The following is a 23,784-nucleotide window of genomic DNA, read 5'->3' as shown; positions in this document are numbered from 1 at the left end:
CATCAGCTCTGGACACACTAACACAAGCCACAGGGCTACAAGGGAAAATCAGTTTGGCCCAAGTAGTGCCATTTATTTTGTCTGCACAAGCCCTTTCAGAAGCCAACATGCTGCAGCTTTGCTGACTTTAACTGAGCTCCTCTCAGCATGATGGGGACAGGGTCTCCAGGCAGCAGCAAGGATGGACAGCATCCATGCCTGGACTTGGAGAGCTCCTACCTCTCCTGGCAAAAGGACAAACACAGGGCTCCCTGCACAGCTGGGAGCCAAGTGTGCCAAAGCCCAGCCAAGCAAGGACTTGGCACATCAGGACCCAAAATTCCCCTGTTCTGCAGTGAGGGGAGGCCCAGAGCAAGTGGCACCAGGTCTGGCACCCCTGCTGCACAATGGAGAGCATTTACCTGCTCTGGAGCTGATGGGAGTGCTCCTTTGGAGGTGTCATCATGAGACTACACTGGGAAGCAGAAGTGAAACGCATCCTCTCTCATATTAGTCACCGGGAAGGATCCATCCATCCTTTCTATCTGCATGGAGTGAGAGCAGCACTCCAGGAATTAAGTCAGCCTGAGACAGGATCTGTGCACCCACTGGCTGCTGAGGGAGCTTGCTCAGACAATACACCCAGCTCCAAGACAGGCACCACTCACAGAGATGATCACCAAGAACAGAAGTAGCCCCAGCCTGAGGAGCCTCTCCTTGCAAACAGAGAAAACCTGGATGAAGATGCATTCTGTGACTCTATGACACTGGACCATATGCTAGCAAGATCCAGCATCAGCAACAGTCCTGCAGCACATCCAGCTGGGATTTCTTTGGTGGTGTGCTGCATTTTCTTGCTGTTCTCCTGGTCTGCAGCATTTGCTCATTTGTAGCAGCACTGAGAGAACAGAGGTGCTGAAGGAGACAAGTACCTTTGTGGGCATGAAATGTGCCTGGAAGCCCAGACCTAACCTTGGCTCTGGTGGTCCTCTTCTATTCCCAGAGAGGTGGTAAGATTCCCCAGGCAATGGCCCTTACCACACAATCAGGATCTCTGGTAAAGCTTCATGATGTTCTCATCGTGAAGCTTTTCCCACACCTCCTTCTCCAGGTTGAAGTCATGGTTGGTGTAGAAAACCAGACGTTTCCAGTCCCTGTCATAGTAGTGATCCGAGTACTTCTCGTGCCCCTCCGTGATGTAGCCATAGGCACTCACCTGGGAAAGACAGGGCTCACTGAGGAGAGGCAGCCAGTGGAGTACAGCACACAGCTCCCAAATGGAGAGGGAGCACAGGACAGGTGTCTTTCGGGGCTCCTCTGGGTGATGCTGCATGGGGGGGTCTAGAAGGACCAGACTACAAACACTGGCTCCAGAGGATGCAGGGTAGCTCTCAGCAGGCTGCACGTCCCCTGTGTGAACTATCTGGGGGTGTTTCTCTTCAATCTGCTCCTCCACAGCTCACAAGAACCTATATACTCTCAAGGCACGTGGTAAGCAGGGTTGGAGCCACCCTTGCTCTACCCTGTTCTCCTGCCTCCTCTTCCAGACAGCACTGAGTGCAAGAACCATCATGCCCTTACCTGATCACAGAGGTGGAGGGCAGTCAGCAGCAGGAAGGCCCCTGTTGTGGGTCTGTAGAGCCTCCAGTAGGGCTTTTCCAGTGTTTTAGATTTCAGAAACCTGCAGCAGGAGAACAGAAAGCACAGAGCAGTTGCTGGGGGTGGTGGCTCATGCCAGGCACATCTCGTCCCCTTGTGTGGCTTCTTCCCTCCCTGCAGCACTGTGGGACCATACAAGGCATTTTAGACAAGCCCACATGTGTGGGTACTGCTGCATGGGCAGTAAAGCACAAGGCCAGCCTAGAATGCTCCATCACCTGCACTGCAACGTAAGCCCTGCTCTGCCCCAGCTTTATGGAAGTGGTAGGTCTTGGGGCAGTGGGGATAAAGAGGGGGATTAAAGGATGTCCAAGCCCATTCTTAAATCTGTCTTTTGCCTTGCAGTACAGAAGTGGCTTTGAAGCTCACTAATATACCCTGCTCCCCATCCACACTGAGGGGTGAAACAAGGCATAGGAAAAGTGCAGAGGCAGGTCACAAATCCCACTAGGAGCTGTGGTGGTTTACGCCAGCAGTTTAGGAAGGCAGGAGTCCACACCAAGGCAAAAATAGCATTAGAGTCCTCTTGGCCTTGGAAAGGAAAGCAGGGAGGTGCAAGCCATCTGGCACTGCATTTGTCTTCTCTCAGAGAAGGCATAGCAGCTCTCAAGGAGACTGAAGGGTAAACACAGCCAAAGCAGGGCACCACAGGAGCTCTTCCTGCATCTCTTGGTCACGTGTGGTCCACGATTGGCAGATCTTCCAGGAGGCTTGTGAAAAGGCTTAGAGATGCAAACAACAGCCAGGGCAGGCAAATGGGATACTGAGGAAGTGCCTGTTACGGTGTTTGAGGGCACAACCAACCTCCCAAGTCAAGAACAGATCTCAGAAGAGCTCTTACAGAGCCTTCCTCCAAGGTGCTTGAGCACTGGGGAACAGGAAAGGATGGTCCTAAATTCTGGCACTTTAGCAACGCTTTCCACACCTGAAGTTGCCATTTGCATCCATTTTGGGATGCAGAAAGCCAAACTATCCCATGGCTGTTGCTTTTCTAGATGCTGTATGTCTAGCCAGCACTAACACCCCGCTGCAGCACCACAGAACTCTACCTGACTGCACCCTGGTGAAGTTTACCCCCAGCCTGCTGGGGTGGCTAAGCTGCAGTTTCAAGGGAGTGAGCTGGCAGGAGAGAGCCCAGAGATGGTGCTGGCCAGAAACAAGGCAGTGACAGAGCACATAACCCTCAGCTCACCTGTTCTTCATGTATCTGAGGAAATCAGGGTGAACCACCAGGTATCTGTCCATCGTGAAACCTTCCTCAAATCTCTCCCGGGGCCTCTGCCTAAGGACAGGAATGGGAAGACTCAGGACAAGCTCCTGTATTTCATCACAGCTGGAAAGCACCAGCCCTGATACACTTGGTGATAACAGAACCACCACAAACACTTCAGTTAGTCTCTATCATTTCACAGATCATGACCAGGCCTCCACAACCTGTGTGCATTGCAGAGGAAGAGATCAGGGAGAAGAGGCAAGAACAGAAGACAGGAATATCAAATCCATGTGCACAGGCAAGAACTGGTGAAACCAGGCCTTCATCCACAAGTAGGCCACCATGTATGGACACCAGACCAGACAACAGCATGTGTTAATCCCAGAGGACCACAAAGCTTTCTCCAAGCTCTGGCCACACATCACTGCAATCAGGGAAGGAGGTGTATTGGTTACAGCAGTGCTCAGAGGTGTGGAGAAGGAAGATACTTCTCCAGACATTAACCTGGCTTTCTCCTGGCCTGCACCTCAGCAGGGCTAAGCACTGGGGAGAGGAGAAGGGCACAACAGAGAGCTCCACACTGAAGGGTGCAGAGGTGGGGTTAGCTTGTTTTACCCGTAGTGGTTCAAGAATCCTTTCCTGATGTTCTTCTTCAGCAGAAGAGCCTTCAGCCACTCGTAGTCTCTAGCTCCCTCCAGGAAGTGAATGTATCTGACATGCTAGGAAGCAAGTGAGCATCACAAATGAGCACAAAATGAGCAACACAAGAGATACAAGCAGCACAAGAGATGTTGTTAAAAACAACAAGCAAGCAGGCATCCAGGCTCTTTGCTTCTGAGACCCACATCTTCAGCCTGCAGCTTTTAACTACCCCACAGAAGCAGAATGGAGAAAACATCTAATGTGCAGCTACTTCCACAAGCCAAAAGGATGGGGCAGGACTGACGCAGGTTCTCACTGCCAACACTCAGAGCCACACCAGTGCAGGTTCCCACTGAGCTAAAGTGTTGGCTCAGCCACTTTGCTCCTCATGCACGGCAAGATCAGAACTGAAGGCCACAGACTAACAGCATCCCATCAAAGCTGTGCATGCAGATAGCATGGACCTGACTTACTTTTCCCTGTGGGATGTTGCTGAAGCCTCTGTGTCCCAAGATCTGGAGAGAGGACACCAGGAAGTAGGCTGTGAATCCAGAAAAGGAGGTTTTTGTTCCCACATCTTTTTCGTAACCTTTGATGACAGCCCCACTCACCCTAGCCAAGGGAATCAAACAGAGAGGCCGAGTTAGTGGGTGAGCAAACCCTTGCGTCCATGTTCCTAACAGGAAAAGACAACATCAGTCTGGAATAAGAGACTGTTAAGCCCATTTTGAACTACACATCTTGATCTGAAGGAGAGCCCCTGCTTTGGAGATGGCTCTTTATGGCCTATCTGTGAATCCCAGGCTCTTCCTGTGTGTTTAGGAACTTTCCAATTCCTTTTTGGTTTTTCATCAGTCATGCTGGCACCTGAGACTCAGTGAAGTTATCCAGCACAGTTATCTGCTAGCCACAATAAGCTGGCTGTGTATCTTCTAAGAAGGAAGCCTGCCTTACCGGAAGACACAGTGATGGGAGTCAATCTCCTGGCCCATCCCGGAGTTATTCAGTATTCCTCCGTTCCCCACGACAGCACAGCTGATGCATGTTGGCTTGCTGCTGGTGCTGTTGGCCAGGAGCAGCTGCTGGTGGGGATTTGGGGGCAGCAGGGACATCACCTCCTTCACCACTAGGAAGCAAACAGTGGAGAGTTAGCATTAAGAACCTTAGGGATGGACATAGTGAAACCATCAGTTTCCACCACAAGATCCACCTAGCCTGATGCCTCTGACAGGGAGATGCTGCAAACCTGCAGCTACTTGGCATAAGGTCCCTGTTGGGAGTTTGATGGTCCCATCCTGACACATCCTGAGGGACTCACATGAATAATTCAGCTCCATGAAGCCATAGGGAGGTGCAAAATGCTCCAGGCAGTCCCATTCACTGTCACTGAAGTATCTCTTGTCTGTGAAGAGCATGATGTTGGGCAGGAAGAGACCTCGCAGCCAGTCAGACTTGGCAGCTTTGGCCTTCACTGATTCAGAGCAGGTCTTGAACAAACCAAAAAGAAAACAATAAGGACTGATTAGCAGGGAGCTGATGAAGCTGAGTGAGGACCCGTGCTTGTGGCACTGGGGGTGAGGATGGGAAAGTAGAGAAACTCCAGTGGTACATCACCCATTCCCCTGTGTTCCCATCACTGGGAACATAAGGCAAAATTTCACCATTACATCAATATTTAGCTGGTGGAAAGTCACCTACAAGGAGCTAGAGTGACTCCAGCTCTCTGAGACTTCCCTCTTGAGAACAGCAGGCCTGTGATGCTCGTGTTTTACTGGCTCTGAGCCTAACTGATGCACATTAATATAACAGGTCTATCAATATAATAGGTCTAACCTCAATACACCAAATAAAGCTAGCAGTCCCTGCTGGCAACATACCTCTCAGGGCCCTGGCCTCAGAGCACACACAAGCAAACACAAGGAGGAACATGTGAGATCAAATCACCACTATCACTGCCCTTACAGATAAGAGAAAGCGTGCAAACATCTTGTTCAGTGTCATAAATGAATCACAGAGAAGCGTGTGGCTGAGAAGGGAATCCCAGCCAGCTTCTCCTCTCTAACAAAAGGGTCTCATTGTAGCTGGCAGGAGTTAGGCTGTGAGTACAGATGAAGAGCAATCAACTCCACTTTGTAGCCTTTCTTAGACATCTTTCCTTAAAAGCTACTGCAATAGCTATTGAAAGACAAAGCAGGAGACCAAGTGGCCTCCATGCCCAGCTCAAATCCCCACCAATGGCCACACTGCATTGCCAAAGCCTTGCTGTGTGCTCCACAGCTCACCTGGGTTCTCTGCTATGGGTGAGGATGACAATTTGGTGACAGCCTGAGGAGACAGCCCTCATTCTGCCTGTCACAACAGGAGTGCAATGAGAACATTGTGGAGGGTTTCATGTTCGCACCATTTCAATTGCAGCACATTTCACATCCAGACACAGGGACATTCCCTTCCTACTCAAGCTGTACTTTGTACTGTCCAAGGCTTTGTACTACTTCTGCCTCCACAGCTAGACTGGACCAACACCAGAGGAAGCAGGGAAAAGCCTGATCATGTAGGAAATGAAGGAGGTGGGGGTGCTCCTAGTCACTTCTCTCTGCAGAATTAGACATCAGGTTCAGGAGTGAGACCCAACACGTCTGGATCCACAGACTCACTAAAGACCCTTAGTGAAAGGTCCTAATCTTCTCTCTTCCATCCTGAGGAAGGGTTTACCCCGCTGCTCAGCTGTTCTGCACACCCAGATGCTGTGCGGCCTCAGTGCTGGATGTTCTCCGCTGCCTGCTGTGAACTGCTGCCTCTCATTTCTCTGCCAGCTCCTGCTCTGCACTTCTGAGGTGGTTGCACGTGCTCTGCAGCTCATCAGATGTGAAGATGGGAACATCTGGCAGTTGATGAGCAGGATCCTGGTGACCTAATCCCACTGTGTCTACAGGCATTAACACTGGGCAGGAGGGGTGAGGTACTGTCGCATGTGGCATACATACTCTTAGCCATGTAATTCACCCACTCCCATTTGTGGGTGTCTCAAGACCATGAGGAGCCCAGGAAGAAGGATGCACATCCTGCACCAAAGACAGGATCATCTGCCAGGGACTCAGTGAGGCTGAGCCAGGTCACAAGCTCAGGTCTTTAACAGCCAAGTTCTGCACGTAACAGCCACAGCTCTTTGGATAACAGAGGTGTCCCTGGAGAGCTGCTCCTCTCAAGAGGCTACACTGCAGCCATCAGCAGAGGAATGGCTTGCACTGCCAAAAGGGGCAATGGGGAACAACATGAAAGCACCACAAGGGAGAGAGAACTCAAAAATGAAACATCAAACCAATAAAGCTCATACAGAACAGCTGAGAGACCGGGGTGGGGGGGAGGTTTAGTCTGGAGAAGAGAAGGCTCAGAGGGGACCTGATGGCTCCCTACAAGTGCCTGACAGGAGGATGGAGCCAGGAGGGGCTGGGCTCTGCTCCCAAGGAACAAGGGATGGGACAAGAGGAAACGGCCTCAAGCTGCACCAGGGCAGGTTTGGATGGAGCTGAGGAACAATTCCTGCCCCAGAGGGTGCTCAGGCATTGGAACAGGGCAGGGCTGCAGTCACCGTCCCTGCAAGTGTTCACACACCGTGGGTTAGGGGTGGCCTTGGCAGGGCTGGGGTAAGGGTTGGACCTGATGAGCTTAAAGGGCTTTTCCAACCCCACTGATTCTGTGATTCTAGGATCCACATGTGTCCAGGGCATGCTGGGATTGGGGAATGGGATTAAACTTTTAAGAGTAGCCCTTGCTCCACCGTCAGAGGTCTGAGCAGAACGCCATGGTGCCTGCAGCCCTGACAGTCCCCTGGAGCAACATCTACATTGCCCCCAGTGCCACCACAATAACACATGGCAATGCTGGAAGATGGTGGCACTGAGACTTTAAAAAGGGAAATGACTCATCTAAAACCACTGAGCTAGAACAGGCGCTCCTGTCTTCTGCTCACCAGCCTACACCCTCCCTCCTCTCTGAGCACAAGCAGTGTGTAAAGGCCATTTACACCCATGTATAAAGACCCTCCTCACTCTAAAGAGGGCTACCTGTCTGTCCAAGCCTTCCAGAAACAGGATTGCCAGGGAAAACTGCTCTGGGTAAGCATTACAAAGAATTACCAGCATAAGATGGGGCACAGAGACAGTATTGTGTACCACAACCAGCCCCGTCTGCTTGCCGAGAGCTTTGCTAGAGTTTACAACTTCCCCAAAGGCCCCTGTTCCTGGGCCTGAGTAATTATGAGATGCTCAAATTTCATTTTAAATTAGTTGCAAACCCTCATAGCTGCAAAGGAAAGGTCAAAACTATGGTCAGAATAAGAGTTGTGCAAACCAGAGCAGAAAACAGGCTTTCAATTCCACGGCTGTTAGGACAACCTGATGGTGGGCACCACGCTTACTTCTGGAAGCTCACATCAGTAATACAACCTACACAGGCAGAGGTGATCCAAAGAACAGAACAGCACTCCCAACAAACAGGATCTGTAAAGAAACTTTATAAAGCTGTAGCTGTGCAAGTGCTACTTGACAGGTACAACTGTATCATTTGAGGTTCCGTTTTACCTCTGCTGTGCTGACCAGGCCTTCAGGAACATAGAGGAGCAAAGTGGCTGAACACCAGATCTGATCTGAATTACTTGCCCTGTGGTGATGAGGATTCAGTGCATAGCAAGAAAATCCCAGATAGGAACCCAACATGCTGGGACCATCTGAGTTGTGGAGCTCTGGATGGGGAAAGAATCTGCCGGCTCGCCATGGGTGCCCACATATGGGATGGAAAAGGTGAATTGCAACAGCTGAGAAAGACTCTCCTCTTGCTGATAGTAAACCACAAGAACAGTAAAAAAAGTTACTTTTTAACCATCACTTCTCCATGGGCACACCTACACATAGTTGAATTTTTGCCAATATTGACAGAAAACATTGAAAATGGGAACTTTCCCCACCCTACTGTCTTCAAAGCAGGTAGGTACATGCTTACCAAACCTCATCTCACCCTTTTTCTTTGACCTGACCTTAAGTTTGACTTTAATACAAGTGACTAACAAAGCCTCCTGTGTCCGGGCTCACCATCACTGCCAGCATCATTATTCACAGCCCAGCCTAGCACAAGCGTCACTGCTGCAACTCTGCTGCTAAAGCTTGTGACTTGCTTTGGTGTGTATGTGCTTGGGTGAACAGGCGCAGGGGGACATTCCTACTCCTGTTCCCTCACTGTGACCCTGCTTGTTTTCTTTAGCTGGGTGGCATACACCGAAGATCAAGGCACTAAAGAACTTCTTCCTGATACCTAACCTGCACTTCCCCTGTTTCAGTTTGAACCCATCACCCCTTGTTCTATCACTCCAGTCCCTGATGAAGAGTCCCTCTCCAGCACTCTTGTAGCTCCCTTCAGACACTGGAAGCTGCTCTAAGCTCTCCACACAGCTTCTCTTCTCCATGCTGAACAGCCCCAACTTTCTCACCCTGTCTCCATACAGGAGGTGCTCCAGCCCCTGATCATCCTCATGGCCTCAGGTCTTGCTCCAACAGCTCCATATAGTGCTCCAAGTGGGGTCTCCCAAGAGCAGAGTAGAGAGGCAGGATCACCTTCTTTGACCTGCTGCTCATGCTCCTTTTGGTCTAGTGTGAGGTCCCCCTGCCTGTGACAGGGGGTTGGAACTGGATGATGTTAAAGCCCTTTCCAACCCAAACCATTCTATGGTTCTGTGAAACCTGAGGACTGTAAACCTGAGTCTTCATAGGAATGCAGATGTTCAGTTTCTCAGGTGAGAAATGGGACACCTTTATGACCACTGCCATTTAGTGCCAGACACCTAACACCTACCCATAGGCATCACAAGACTGTGACACAACTCCTTAGGGTGCCACATCACAGGGAACATCTACTCTGCACTGTGTGCCTAAGCCCCCTATGCCCTTACCAAAGCATCTAAGAGTGAGATCACCTTGTAGAACCTCTAGAAGGACAGATGCACCTGATCCCCTGATGCACCTGAGCTCCAAACACGCCTGCTCAGGCTGACTTTCAAAGGAACCCCTGGAAATGTGGGCAACTGCACTAAGTTCCCATACTGCAGGATGGTGGAGGACTGCCCAGGCTGAGTCATACGTATAAAGTCTCCCCCTCTGGGTTCAAACAGCATCTACATACCAGTGAGCTGACCTACCAGCTCAGAGATCATCCTCAACTGCAATGGGCTCACATGCCCAGGGGACAAGCAGACAATGAGGTCAACGGGGAGGCACCATTCCTGATGAACACACATGGCCATCACACCTACCCATGGCAGAGATGAGTTGTCCAGCAGGTACTGGTCCTCAAAATCCCACCGTGGCTCTGACTTGAAGTCAGCAGCCCTCAGCTGCTTCTTCTCTTTCACTGCAGCAGCCTGAGGAACAGGTCTTACAGTTTCCACTGATGCAGGGGGCTCTTTTGGCATTGTTTGGTCATTGGATGTGTTTTGCTGAGCTCCCTTCACCCCAGAGGATAGTTTCACTGTTGCCTTCTCCTTGGCTCCCTCCATGCTGGGAAGTGGTTTCACCGTCATCTTTTCCTTGGCTTCTTCCATCCCTGGGGCTGGTCTCACTGTTCTTTTCTCATTGTTTTCCTGCATCCTCAGCACTATTTTCACTGTTGTCTTCTTGATTCCCTCCAACTCAGGGGCTGGTTTCACAGTCACATTCTCCCTGGCTTCTCCCACCCTGGCAACTGGTTCCATCATTTTCTTCTGCTCCTCCCTTCCTTCCCATCTTGGCATCTTCTCTAGCATGTCTTGTTTGAGCCTTGTGATGTCTCTCCCCAAAGGCACCTTTAAAAAGCTCCTGGAATTCCCATTGTCAGGATAGTTTAAATCCTGTTGCCCTTGGGTGTCCACCTGCAGCATATCTGGGGCACGCTGGAAAATGCTCAACTGCCTGAATGAAATCAAAGTAAAAGCAGACACATCACAAACAGAGCTTCCACTGACCACCAAACACCTTCCAGCCCTTTTCTGGCTCTTCACTCTGAACCCCTCTCTGTATAACCATTGCATATGACCACCCCACTTGGAGGACCTGCCCTGGCAGCTGTCATTTCTGCAGGATCCTGTATGAATTCAGTTTAATTTCCAACTTTGCCACTAAAATATTCTTCAACTTCCCACACCATCCTGGCCTGAATACCACCTATCTCCCCACTAAGCAAGTCATCAAGGCTACACACCCCTCTTCAGCACTTGGCTCATGAAGCATCCACACCGGCAGGAGCTGCAGAGCAGCACAGAAGAGCTTTGCCCTGCACTGGGCAATGTCCCCAGAGCACTGCAGGACTGTTTTGGAGCTCCCGAGTTGAGGACACGGCACACACACCATGAAGGCAGCCATCTGGCTCTCTCTGCCAGCAGAGCCAAGTGCTTCAGTGACAGAGCATGAAGATCTTCAGAATTCAGTAAAGGAAGTCTAACAAGAAGTGTTAAACTTGTTCCTTTCCCATACATCAACTTCTTGAGCATTTGGGGTTGCAAGGCACCTTTCCCTCTCCTCCTCCCCCTCAGCCAGCTAAGGCAATGGCATCACACAGCACTTGTCAGGTACGAGTCTTGAGACAGGCACTTTGAAGCTACTAAAATACACTCTGAAGCTTAAAACTGTAAAATAGCTGCATTTTCAGTGATTTCCTCTAATACCGCAGCTGCCCTGTTGCCTGATTCAGAGGCCCAGGCAGGTACAAGGATGCTATAGGAGTATAGAGCTGCCAACAGCATAAGAGCCACCTGCAACAAGCCTGGGCTGAAACCCAGGATAAAATATCAAGGCAGAAGTGATGGGGGTTTGTCCCAAACACTCATTTTTATCTGCACATGGCTGGAGGGTGGAACAGGAAAAAGGAAGGTGAACAATTGCTGCAGCTGAGCTTTTATGTACAGTAAAGCTTTTCAGGATAGATCAGCAGAGCTGTGGCAGGCTGATTTCACCCTTTGCATGATGCATTTGCTTCACAAAGCTGTGGATTGCTTCTGAGGTGATAAATGGTGGTGGGGGGAAGGCACCTCTGCAGACAGCAGGCTGCAGATAAGAGTTCAGAGTGGTACAGCATTCATTGAAGTCATTAGGAAATGATCAACTAAGAGGCTTTTAAAACTCATTTTGTATGAGATAAATACTTGAACCTTTCCAATGGGATTTCTGGAAAAAAGATGCTGTGTCAATGGCCTATCAGCTCTTCCTACATCTCCCCTATAATCATTAGCCACTTTCAAGCAAGTCTGCAGCAGTTGCTTTCTATCACAGTGCTTCATGTATAAACTTGTGTTGCTTTTTATAGTCTAAGAAGAGGAAAGATTTTATATACACAGTCTAAGGAAAAGAGACATTTGGGAAGGTAGCACAGGCAAAGCTTAAATCCCTGCATGATTTGCTGTTGTAGTTTTAAGATGATGTTTAAAATGATGGTGAAATGAAAAGGCAGAGAACCAATGAAGCAGGACAGCATGAGAAGCTACCCCCTATCCAGACTTTGTGCTGTCCCACAGGGCACTGGTTTCATCCCAGCTCTATTACACTTTAATTACAAACACTGTGCCAAACACAGAGACCAAAGTATAAAACCAAGGGGCCATCACATCCTGCAGGCAGACCCACATGGCTACACAGGACCCTGCTCTCCTGACCAGCATTTCCCTTTCAAATGGTCAAAGCAGCTCATCAAATTCCAGAGTCCAGCTGGCAAACAACTGCAGCAGCAAAATGACATTTACTGTCATTTCCCTCTCCATTTACAAAGCCTGAGGACAAATAGAGGATAAAACCGTAAAAATGCTGCTTTGTGTTTTCTACCTTACATACAAAGGCATGGAAACAGAACTGACCCACAGACAACCACATACAGCTCAATACTTAGTTGAGTTTGATATAACCTGCAAAAATAGGGACATTTCCTCTCTCTGAAACGATGGCAAAACGAAAGGGCTTCATGAACAGGCATGGTGTGCCGGCTCTTGTCCCAGCTCTGCCACTGATGGACTTTGTAACAACTCACTTCACTTCCTTACATCTCCTTCTCTCCTTCCCCCCCATCTCCCTTGTGCAGATTCTGACCTCTCCAAATCACAGAATCATAGAATGGTTAAGGTTAGAAAGGACCTTAAGATCATCCAGCCGTCCTCAACATGTAGTCTCAAGCTGCTGGGCTAAACTCATACCACCTCCAGAACAGATGCAGGTGTTCCCAGCCTCCCTCCTCAGCACCAGCCCTGAGCTCCAGCTGAAAACTAACCCTACTAAGACAAGCCAGAGGAGCTCACAGGGAGAGCTGGGACCACATGAGGGCTGGTGGGGAGGCTGGGGCTTCCAATACACAGTTCAGAGCACCAACACATGAGCCATGCCTGTGTAGGAAAAGCTCACGTATCTGCTGTGATCATGAAAGGAACATTGCTCCCTGCCAATGATGCTGGAGATGTTCTACTGCAGTCTACACTGCAATTCAATCCACATCCAGTCTTGTAGGATTTACTTGACCACTTATATAAAGAATACTATAGACACTGCTCATTTCTGCATGACATTGGTCTCCCAGTATGCAGCATGTCTGTATTTGGATAGTATAGCCGAATATATTAGTATATAGCTAAATTCGCTAAAAACCTGAAGGTATCCCACCAAATTCAATGTCCAGCAATGCAATCTGGACTAGGGCTGGATGAGGTTCTCTAGGAGTCACCAGGAAAAGCAAACACTGTGTAATGCCACAGTATGGAATCAAATCACATTAGTAAAGCAAAAGCTGCTTTCTTCAACAGCTACAACAAGAAAACACTAGAACTAGTGGTCCAGCAGAAGCAAGGTTCTGACTGTAGATCTCGCAGCACTGTGCTCTGATTGCACGCAATGATGTGGTCTGCTAAAGCAAAGTGGTCCTCTAATTCTGACCAGAAGCACAAGTTTCAGGGTAAGAAGACACAGAGACAAAGCAAGTGAGCACAGTGCTCTCTCCAGAGAGCACATATCACAAGGAAGCTGGACTCTTACCTGAAAATCCTTGTCTTTGACAAGCCAAACAAGGAACTGAAATTAGCAACGAAGATGCCAAGGTGCATTAGAACAATGAGCCAAATGAGGGCTCTGGGACCTCTAGGAAGCCTTCTCCTGAAAAACCTCATGCTGAGATGCCACAGAGCACCAGAGGCTCTGCTGCTGCCCAGAGGAGCTGCCTGGGCAGTGCTCTCCAAAGGTGTGTTGAATGATGAGGCTGGTCTTCTCCCTGGATTTCCCTCCAACAACGTGCACACCCTCTCTCTCAACATCCCCAGACACTGCACACAGATGCAACTCCTCAGATAGGACAGCAGCCTTGCACTGTTCCTGTCTATAACCCCAAGCTTATTGCAACACAGAGTGGGGAAAGAAACACTTTTCACTGCAAACAGTGGAATTCCCTATATTTTCCTCAGTGAGGTTGGTCCGGTGTAAGAAGGAAAACCTTTAGCTTTAATCTGGTGGAAGCATCACTGAGAACATTTGTGTGAATTATGGAAGTAGCCACAGTTACAGTCCAAGAAACCACCTTTCCTACCAAAAAAAAGCCCGAGGGCTCAGGAAAGATTCTAGGTATAACCACAGAGAGATGGTAATTTTCTTCTTCATGCAGTAGCTACTTGTAGCTTCAACCCAGAAGCAATCCCTGCCCCCAGGCTGATAGCTAGATGCACATCGATTTTAGCTTGTGATTGCTTTGAAGTAAATTGAAACCCTTGAAAATCCACCATAGAACAGAAGAGTTTGTGTTTAACAATGCTTGGGTAAAGCATTAGAGGACAGGGCTCAGAGTCAAGCAGTCTCCCCTCTCTAATAAAGCTGACCTGCCTTTAGGGCAACTGGATAAGATTCAATCCAGTATTTCACTTGTCTGAAAAGTGCCAACTCCATCACAATCAAAGCGTGCTATTGCTGACAAACTTGTTACACAGGCCTGCCTGCAGCTCAGGTTCCCAAGCGGAATCTGCTCTGAGCTGTGTGTACCCACAGCAGCAACACACCCTCTTCAGCAGCTCTTCTGTTTCAGCTCCTGGTCAAGCAGCCTCCAATACCAACACTAGGGATGATCATTTACTTTTGGCTTTGAACCATCCCATCATTTCACAGGGACCACTGAGTGGGCAGGAAATGACAGTTATGTCAGTTCACTGCTCAAACAGGACCTGCGTGGATTTGAGTGTGGCTAAGAACTACATCACCCTGGAGGCTCCCACAGAACAGCCCCTTGGAATTCAACTGGTTTCAAAGGAGCATGTAACAGACCTGAAGTTTTATTGCACATAAGATCAAAATACAGTTTGTGTCTTGTATCTGTGACTCATGCCATCATGGACAGACAGACAACTGCCTTCTACACTGCTGCCTTAGTGGGACCCTCAGCATTTGGCCTTTGTACAGTACAGCCAGGTTTTGCTCATCAGCTGTGTCAGTTAAACAAAGCCTCACTAATTCCACATGCACATGAAATGCTCCAAGGGCTTTGCATTACGCCTTACTTGAGCCATGAGCATATTCCAACCTGGGACATGTTGCTTCCCATTGACGTACCCCTGACAATCTCTCTTCCCATCCCAAGTTCCACAAGATGTATTTTCTCCTCTCCATGAAAACCAGTGACCTGCCTAGAGATGGATCTGTGACCGTACAGAATGCATCTCCCCAGCAGCAGAGGGAAAGAAGAGCAGAAACAAACATCACAGCCAGAGAAACACTTAGCTGTACCAGAGATGTAGTTTCACATGCTACAGCAAAGGGCTATTCTAACTCATGTGGAGCTGTGACATATTAACCCTGACATTTCAAGGGGAGATGCCCATATTGCTTCTTATATTATTGCACAGCTCTTATAAAAAATTAAACCCAGATGGTTAAGTGGGTTTAATTTTTTATACTGCTACTGAATACACAGGGAACTGAATGGAAGATGTTTGCTTTAAGTCACAGGCAAGACAGTAAATAAATTTCACACTTACCTTATACCCTTCCATGCATCACAGCAAGAGCTGCAAGGATTTCCTGTGCAAGGCTCAGCAGTAGCTGCATTTCTTTACCATCCACATTTCCTGAGAAGTTACCCTCTCTGGATTTAAGTGCAAGACATTGGTTATCAGAGAACCTTGGAGAGAAAAAGGAAAGAATAAGACAAGTTTGAAAAGCCCTTGAAGAAACACAAGGGAGGTTGCTAGTCCAGGGTACAACCCTGCCTCCATCTACAGCAAAACCTTTGACTAGTGCTCAAACTGAACCCAGCATCAAAGGAGATCTGGTGAACAACCACAGGCACTGAGATAGGGATCAGCCAAGGGACTGCCATACTCCTGGGCAGCCCCTATTAGCTCCATGCAGCTCTAGAGGTGGGATGTAGGTCTGGGTGTGCAGCACGCAAGTAGCAACTCTCTGGCCACAAGAGGCAAGGGGACAGTCTTACAGGAACAAGCATCAGTTTGAACCACTGATACACCAATGTACAGAGCAACAGCTTCAGTTTAGCCTTTCTCTTGCCAGCCCTATACACCTTCAGGCTCTCTGCTTGGAAGAAGCTGTTTGTACACAACTACAAGGTTTATTTTGTTAATTGGATCCCAAAGGGAAATTCTGGAAGCAGAAAACATTTTCCTTCAACCTCCTCCATATAACATTACTGTGAAAGCAAGACCCACAAGGGATAGCAAGATTCCTACAGCCAGGAAAAGACAGCTTGCTTTGCTTTTAAGGAACTGGGCTGGCAACTGGGGAGAACATGTCTGTAGTACTCTGTGTTCAGGAAAGCAGGAATACCCAAATCCCTGACAAGAACAGTAGCCAGAAGCAGGCTTGCTATTCAAAACACACAGCTTTGCACCCTGGTGTAAGAAAAGGAAACCTAAAATAACTCCCAAAACCAAAGCTGTCAGGTACTGGCTTTCAGTTTGTTGGAGTATTATTTCACCATCCTCCTTCCCCACTGCTGAAATCAGTCTGCGGGAGCTGAGGCAGCCAGGCCTGAGGTCAGACTGGGAAATGGGGATGCACGGTAACTCCTCAGGGGTGACCTGGTGAAAACTGAGGCCAAGAGCAGAGCTGCTCCCTTATAAAGCTCTCTAAGGAGTACGATTCCTGAGACACACAGGGCTCCGAGGCCACAGACAGGAAGATAAGCCAGGACTGCACCTCACACAGGGGTTGGCAGCCTCTCAGGGCCACAGGCCAGATGCCACCTCCTTTTCCAAAGTGAGGTTTTGTATGTTTCATTGGCAATCCTACCAGAAATCCCAGGAGATGCTGCTTCTCTCCTGGCGGAGAAACTGTGCGTTCACTGCTTCCATCACCAGTGCCCACACCAGAAGCGCTTCTATTTGTCAGTGCTGTGAAAGCCAGACCTTTGGGGTGTTTTTCTTTATGCAAACTGCACCAGGGACCATCAAGTTATCTGTTAGCTCTTTTCCATCTCCAACAATCCATTTAATTCCACGTCCACTTAACTACACCCTGGAGAGGTAAAAGGGAGATTTGCCTTTCTGTTTGTTTTGGGGTTTTTATTCATAAACAGACTTCATCTCCATGAGATTTTACACTGTGTGTGTTGTGGGTGTTGGCTGGAGCCCGGACTACGCCAGCAGTTTATCTGTGTGCAGGTTTTCCAGAGGGCTGTGGATCCAATCTTGTTTACCTGCCTGTTTCCTGTGTGCTTTCCACCTTCCCATAGCTCTGGGATCTGGAATAGGGCATCACAAGATGTTCTTAAAGTACAAATCAATCAAGCTTCACTGTAGTTCAAACTTGTCTTTCAGTGATGCCCACAACCAGTACTTGACTGGTAGCCTATGGAATAAAGAGCTGCTAAAGAAGCTGAAGGTGTTTAGACCTGCTCATGGTATTTACTTGATGATATAAGAACTGAGTTAGTTATAACTGGGAGAGAAAACGAATGACATTGCCTGCAGCACGCAACTGCTCACTGGTCATATCTGTGGCTTAGCAAAGACTTGGAAACATCAGGTTCTTGTTTTCCCCGCCCAGTTTCCAGTAGTCAGTTTCAGAAGCACATGATTTCAGGCTGGCAATCCAGGGGGAAGGAAATGACAAGAGCAACCTCAGCAACTTGTCTTGCTTTCACCAAACCTGACGGCCCAAAACCTCCTAAGCGTGCCTTAATTCCACATTTACTTGCCATTGTGCAGCAAGCCCCTTCCCTTCTGCACCAAACCCTCTTTCAAAATCACTGCACACAGTGACAGAGCATTGATGGAGTCAAAGCTCCATCACTTCTGCTGTGCTTGTAAGAATACTCAGAGTTTTGGCACAGAGAACTTTGCCAGGGGGTAGGGAGCAGCTTATTGAGCCAGCTGGTCTGTGTTCTGCCATGTCCCAGGAGAGAAAGAGACAGTGGCTTTCACAGTATCACAGTATGCTAGAGATTGGAAGGGACCTCAAGAGATCATCTAGTCCAATCCCCCTGCCGGAGCAGGAACACCTAGATAATGTTACACAGGAATGTGTCCAGGCGAGTTTTGAATGTCTCCAGGGAAGGAGACTCCACAGCCTCCCTGGGCAGCCTGTTCCAGTGTTCTGTCACCCTCTGTCACCCACCACCTTTCACGGTGGAACAGTAGCAAGCCCCTCCTGTGTCCACAAAGCAGAGCTGCAGAGAATGCAGAACTTGGGGGTTTTATCAGTGCTGGCTTGTCTGCTTTGCCACCAACCCCACCCCAGCTATTGCCTCACTAAAGAACTGCCTTGAATTTATGCTGCAGCAGCAGATAGCATGTGCCCAACCTGGAGTATTTCCCCCTGTTCCCCATGGCAACGGGACCATAGGCAGGTCCTCCAGTCAGCTCCCAGGAGCCAAGGAAGGTCCTTACCTGGAGCAATCACTAGAGGATGGGGTGGAAATGCTCTGAATTTGGCCATGTGACATCTCTGGTGACTGGAACTCGCTTTAGGCCTTCAGTCAGCACGTTCCCTACAGCTACAGGTGTTAACTCTGCAGAGTGAAGCAGAGCAAGTCTTCCATCACACTGCTTTTCTGCTTCTGGAGCTCCTCACCATTCATCCCATCCCAGTTAAGCTGCAACACTGAAGTGGCTCTGCTCCCAGCATCCCTTTCTCAGATACACAAAGCTCCCAAGACTGATGAGCCACTTCATGTAAGAGAATTAACAAAACCCCACAAAAATACACCCCCAGCAACAGTGGCTGGAAACTCATCTGGAGTTACAGAGGCTGGAAAGAACCAGGGCTCCTTTATCCTGCGTGCCTCAACAGCCTTTTGTCTCTGCATCCCAGCAGGAAGCCTAACACATCACCTGGAGCTGACAGATCGAGAGACAAGCTGACACCCCTTCAGGGCTGATATGGGTTGTGGTTTTTTTTTTTCCTCTCCTTTAAAATCTGTTTGATAGAAAGGAAGAAAATATTCTGTGCCTTGACTAGGAATCTCTCAGAGAGCTGTTCTGCCAAGAAGCAGGGCAGTGGCTGCAGACAGGGAAGGAGGCATCTCATTCAACTCATGGCTAGCTGGCCTCCCATCACAAAAGCAGCCTCTCCAGCTCCTGTCCCTGACAGCTGCCAAGGAGTAGGAGCATTCCAGGACTCTTCACTGCTCCAGAAACATAAAAATCACAAAACCCAAATCCCTCTCCATTCCACTGGCAAAAAAAAATGCAAACAGATTATCCCAGCACTTCACATCTGGCTGGAAAAATCAAGCTCTGCACATATATAAATTAGACTCACATCTGTGCAGGGGGCTACTGATTTTAGAACCAAGAGCGAAATATTTATTGCTAAAGGTCCTTCTCATACTCTTCCCATCCCTCTTGACAGCTGGCAGACAAATGTGCTGTTTGGCATCTTTGGGGTGAAAAGTGCTACAGGAATGCAAGATTTACATCTGCTTCTTGAGTGGTATAAATCATCATGTCCCCGACTTACACGTGGAAAAATGTGGCCTCACAGTGCCGTCCTCTCTGCTCCTGACTGACAGATGTGTCAGAGAAGTGCAGGCACACTTTTAGCTGCAAGAGTAACAAGGTCACAGGGTCCTGTGAGAGAAAAGATGGATTTACTGCTGAAAATCACATGCTTCTCTTCTTCTATTGCCTCCTATTTAACAGTTCTTTTCCTACTTTAGAGTCCTGTGCTCCCCCCCCCTCCTCCTCAACTACCTGAGGGAGGCTTTTGCCTTCCATGGAAAGAAGGCAAATCCTTGCCACCCCAGTTGCACAACACTTATCAACCTCATGCTGGGAAAACACCAGGGAAAGTAATTGGTGGGCAGGAGAGCAGCACACTGTACTACTGTAGTGGAAATGAGAAGTGCTTGTGCTCAGGAAGGGGCTGCCGTTCTCTCCTGGTTCCCTGGGAGCTGCTTAGCATCTGATCTAAGGCAAAGCCTTAGATCTTCAGGAGGGACACTCCTGTTGCACAGTCTCAGCTGGGGGGCCAAGAGGATCAGCCAGTTTGTGTGTAATAATGCTGTGCAATGCCATTATCCATCTCCTTCTGAGAGCTGCACTTCCTAAGGGTGGTGTCAGTCTGGCACAAAGCAGTCAAACAGGACATATGCTGTGTTTGTTCCTAGCTCTGTAGCCTGCACTTCGAGCCTTGTGTCCCTATTTTTAGTTATCAAATTAGAAGGGTCAGGCCTACAATAGGCACAGTCTAAGCTGTGCTGTTACAGGATGATATCAAATTCAGGTGGTGTTCAGCCCTTACAGATCCTTCCTCTGTAGGGGGCATTTTGCACTCACTAAGACACTACTTACTCATCTAGAATGAGATGCATTGCAGAGCCACAGCCACAAAGGCTGGAAGAGACATGTTAAAAGGCCATGTCCGGCAGCTCCAAACTTCAGTTATATCTAACCCAACCCTCTCACTCCAAACAGATGTCAGCTGAGGCTCCTCTATCTTCCAGCACTTGAGGTTTCACTCCCTTTACTCCACCCCACCTTCCAGCCTGGTCAATGTTTGAGTTCATATTTACCCCTTGATATTGTAACTGCAAAGTAAACAGAAGCCCAGTTAACTAAAATCACTAATATCTTAAGAGTAAATGCACAAAACAATCAAGAGCAAGAGGACACCAACTGCTCCATAGAAAAAGAAGGATTATGGAAAAGGACTCTTGTTTAATTGTGGGTGCTATTGTGTGAAACCATATGGTAAAGCACACTGAGAATCTAAGAGCAAACAACAAGCCCTTGGGTTTATAAACTTTATGTAATTTACCCTAAAGCACTTGCAAATCACCTGTGTTTTCTTGTTGATACCGAGAGGCAGTCACTGATGAGCGGGATGTGAGGAGCCATGCTCCAGCACCACACACTGCAGCAGACAGAAGGTCTGGGAAGAAACAGAAAGGAGACAGAGCAGTAAAAGGCAGTTAATCACATGAGAATTTAGCCAGGATGGCGCCAAGAATCCTGCTTTTGCTACACGGGTATCTTTCTGATTTCAGTTTCATCCAGACACTGGTGGCTCCACCACCACATCCTCTGAACCGGGATGGCTGAAGCCACAATGCTGCAGCAGCTCACAAGCTACTTGTCTTGCCACTGCCAAAGGGTTTCACTGTTGTTCAGGAGGTCCATCTATTAAAAACATTTGGATACATCAACTGCCCCGCCAAAACCACATTAAAATACCTACAGTTTCATGGATGGAGGTTCAGGTCTTTCCTAAAATACAGTTTCATTTGAGAATGAGCTTTACCTCACTAGTAACTCACATCTACAAAACACGCATTGATCTTGAAAGGGAAAAATACAATCGGTGGCATTTTCCTCGTGGAATTTCACATGGTTTGCTATCTAATCTAGCCTGGGAAAAAGAAAAGTCCCATCTTGTCATGTGGTTAGTCTTTGGGTTCTCTGTTATTCCGTAAAACACTTCATTGCCTGGGGACTGCAGCTCACTTGCAAGATAGCTCTTCTGGAAGGCCAGCGCCTTCAGCTGTTTACTGCTCCCTGCAGAACACTGTATTCAGCCAGCCTCTCACTTCTCTTCCTGTCAGCATTTGACAAGGTCTGGCCTTACAACTTCAAGTAAACCAGAAGACTGTAGCTCCATTTCTGCAGAAATAAACAGTGCATGCTTCATGAAAAGGCCATTCACTGCACACACCCCAGACACGAGTTTGTCTGCTATGAACTTTGAAGTGCACCAAAACAAAACTGGTATCTTGAGGCTGCCTGATCTTATGCTGTGGACTCTGCACTAGGTCTGCTCAGTCACAGATACCTGGTTTACCTGCCTGCTCCGCTGACTGCACCCAACGTGCCAAAATCAAGTCAGGTTTGAAGGTTATCAGCATTACCAGGGTTTTCTGCAGGCCAAATCGAGTCACACTCCTGCCTGCAAACCCTTGCTCACCAGTTTCATTAACTTTGTTTGGCTCACAGCAGAGTCAAGGTGATCAAATTTGGCTTCAACACTGCAAGTGGACTTGCATGAAGAGATGAGTGGAGCTGGCAAACAACAGATCATCCTTACACCATTCCTTCCTATGTCAAACATGACTTTAAATAACATAACTGGCAATACCATCAGCTAAGTGCCCCAAGGAGCACGCAGCACTCCAGCCACCTCTGTCTCCAAACCTACCTGCACACATGGCTCTCTTGTCTTAAACAGCCAAACAGAAAGTTTCCCACTGCTGACAGCAGGTTTTAAGAACAGTGGTGTGTGGGACAGTGTGTAATTCCCTTGGGATATTTTAGGGAACCATCTCATCAACCCCCTTCCCAGCACTGCCCATCTAACAGTGCAGCTGTAGGGCTGTTGAAACTGTCATGGTTTACACATAAAACAAGAGCAAAGAACTGAGGCCAAACACTCCTGGATGTTCATGGGCAGCTTGAAAGTAGCTGGGAGATTAAATTCCCCCTAAAAATTCCTCACTGTTCCTACCTCAGGGTCTCTGGGTTCATACACAGTGGTACTGCCCTTCTCCACCAAGGTCAGACAGCTCTATCCTGCCACAAGGACAGTGGATGAGACACAGGAATTCTTTATTGCAGGACAAAGAAACCAGACAACAAAGGAGAAAGAATCAGCAATACCCAACCTCCAACCTTCCTGCAGCTCTGCCTGAAACAGAAGCCTCTTTGCCCATGCCAAAAGCCAAACTTCACCACTCCAAAGTTGATTTAAGTGTGTGGGTGTGATAATTTCAGCACAGACTGCACAGAGCAAAGCTGGGCTTCTATTTTCTCCAGCCAGTTTCCACTGGTCTTTCTATTGCTAATGCCCAGGTAACACCCTGTGTAACTCATCCAATAGCTAGCTTCACAACCCAGGGGAAAAACAAACAAAACAAAGCCCATGGAAGAGGAACAGACAATATCTACCCATGCAGATCAAACCTGAAGTACGTAAACACACACGGGGGAGAACCTTTAACAAAAAGCCAAAACAAACAGAAAGTTCAGAGATCAAGGGGTGAGTACCACACACAGACCGCATCTTGGGAGGCTTTAGAAACTAGAACACCTCCAGTTTGCAGCACAGGTCTAACTTTCAGTACGAACATGAGATGCTTGGACAAGCCTAAGCAGCAATTCCAGCTCCTTGCAGATGTGTTTGCCCAGGCAGTGCTGCTTAATCACCCAGTCACATTTCCAGGAAGGCCCCCTTTAAAGGTCACAGTCATCTCCAATAGCAGCTGGCCTAGAATGCTTCTCCTCCAAAACAGCTGGGTTTTTAAATGGTCCTTGCTGACATGAAAGGATACACTCCTTATAAAGGGAGTAGCAGCTCAAGGAATTCAGGGTGACAAGAGGGGTTAGAAAGATCCTTCAACAGGGAACCACTACCTTGAGTACAAACAGTTTACAATATGAGGAGGAACTGAGGCATGAACCTGATGCTGTAACTCACCTGAAGACAGAAGTTACATGGCGGGTTTGCACCTGCACGCAACAGGCTCGCAATGGTTGTCAGCAGCATCTGCTGCAGCTGACTGGGGCTTTCTCTGCACAGCTCTCCTCTGCTACCAGAATTTGGGGTATGTAGGAGCTGGAAGGAGCTGCCAGTCAGTGCTCTGATGCTGAAAGGCACTAAAACCATCGAAGTATCACTCTCAGAAGTGACTGAACCAGTGGTGCCATCTTCACTCACCACAAACTCCCAGCTTTCCATTTCCTTAAAAAACAGCATCTCAAGTTCATTTCTACTTCCATCAATTATCAGGAGCAGAATTCCAATGACTACGTCATAGGCAGAGCTTGCAAAACAGTTTCTCACAGCGCACGAGCTATTCTTGTTTCCAAT

General features: G+C 48.4%; 1 protein-coding gene across 2 annotated transcripts; it reads right to left on the bottom strand.

Moving 5' to 3' along the window:
- Positions 1–778: 778 nt before the first annotated feature.
- ST6GALNAC1 (ST6 N-acetylgalactosaminide alpha-2,6-sialyltransferase 1) lies at positions 779–23,543 on the bottom strand. Of its 2 annotated transcripts, XM_062639748.1 has the most exons (13): positions 23,392–23,543; positions 20,764–21,104; positions 19,444–19,553; positions 17,180–17,331; positions 15,504–15,646; positions 9,795–10,428; positions 4,812–4,980; positions 4,448–4,619; positions 3,967–4,105; positions 3,467–3,570; positions 2,831–2,920; positions 1,561–1,660; positions 779–1,195 (listed from the first exon to the last, which is right to left on the bottom strand). In XM_062639748.1, the coding sequence occupies exons 6-13, from the start codon at positions 10,395–10,397 to the stop codon at positions 1,025–1,027; spliced, it is 1,548 nt and encodes a 515-aa protein (XP_062495732.1). In that variant the 5' UTR covers positions 10,398–10,428; positions 15,504–15,646; positions 17,180–17,331; positions 19,444–19,553; positions 20,764–21,104; positions 23,392–23,543; the 3' UTR covers positions 779–1,024. The 2 variants fall into 2 exon arrangements, with proteins under 2 accessions (XP_062495732.1, XP_062495733.1); XM_062639749.1 differs by lacking the exon at positions 17,180–17,331.
- Positions 23,544–23,784: the final 241 nt, after the last annotated feature.

The sequence above is a fragment of the Pezoporus occidentalis genome, unplaced genomic scaffold, assembly GCF_034315485.1.
Source record: "Pezoporus occidentalis ecotype Australia unplaced genomic scaffold, CSIRO_AGI_Poc_V1 ctg62, whole genome shotgun sequence".
Classification (NCBI taxonomy): domain Eukaryota; kingdom Metazoa; phylum Chordata; class Aves; order Psittaciformes; family Psittacidae; genus Pezoporus; species Pezoporus occidentalis.
Note: the sequence above shows the minus strand (reverse complement) of the source record. Positions and strands in the feature narration are given on the sequence as shown.

Bases quoted from the DNA above. Each gene is read 5' to 3' on its own strand.
- ST6GALNAC1 (XM_062639748.1), bottom strand. From the start codon at position 10,397: ATGCTGCAGGTGGACACCCAAGGGCAACAGGATTTAAACTATCCTGAC. The intron at 3,571-3,966 runs GTAAGTCAGGTC...CTTGCTTCCTAG, and splicing joins GCAACATCCCACAGGGAAAA to CATGTCAGATACATTCACTT. The intron at 2,921-3,466 runs GTAAAACAAGCT...TCCTGTCCTTAG, and splicing joins GGATTCTTGAACCACTACGG to GCAGAGGCCCCGGGAGAGAT.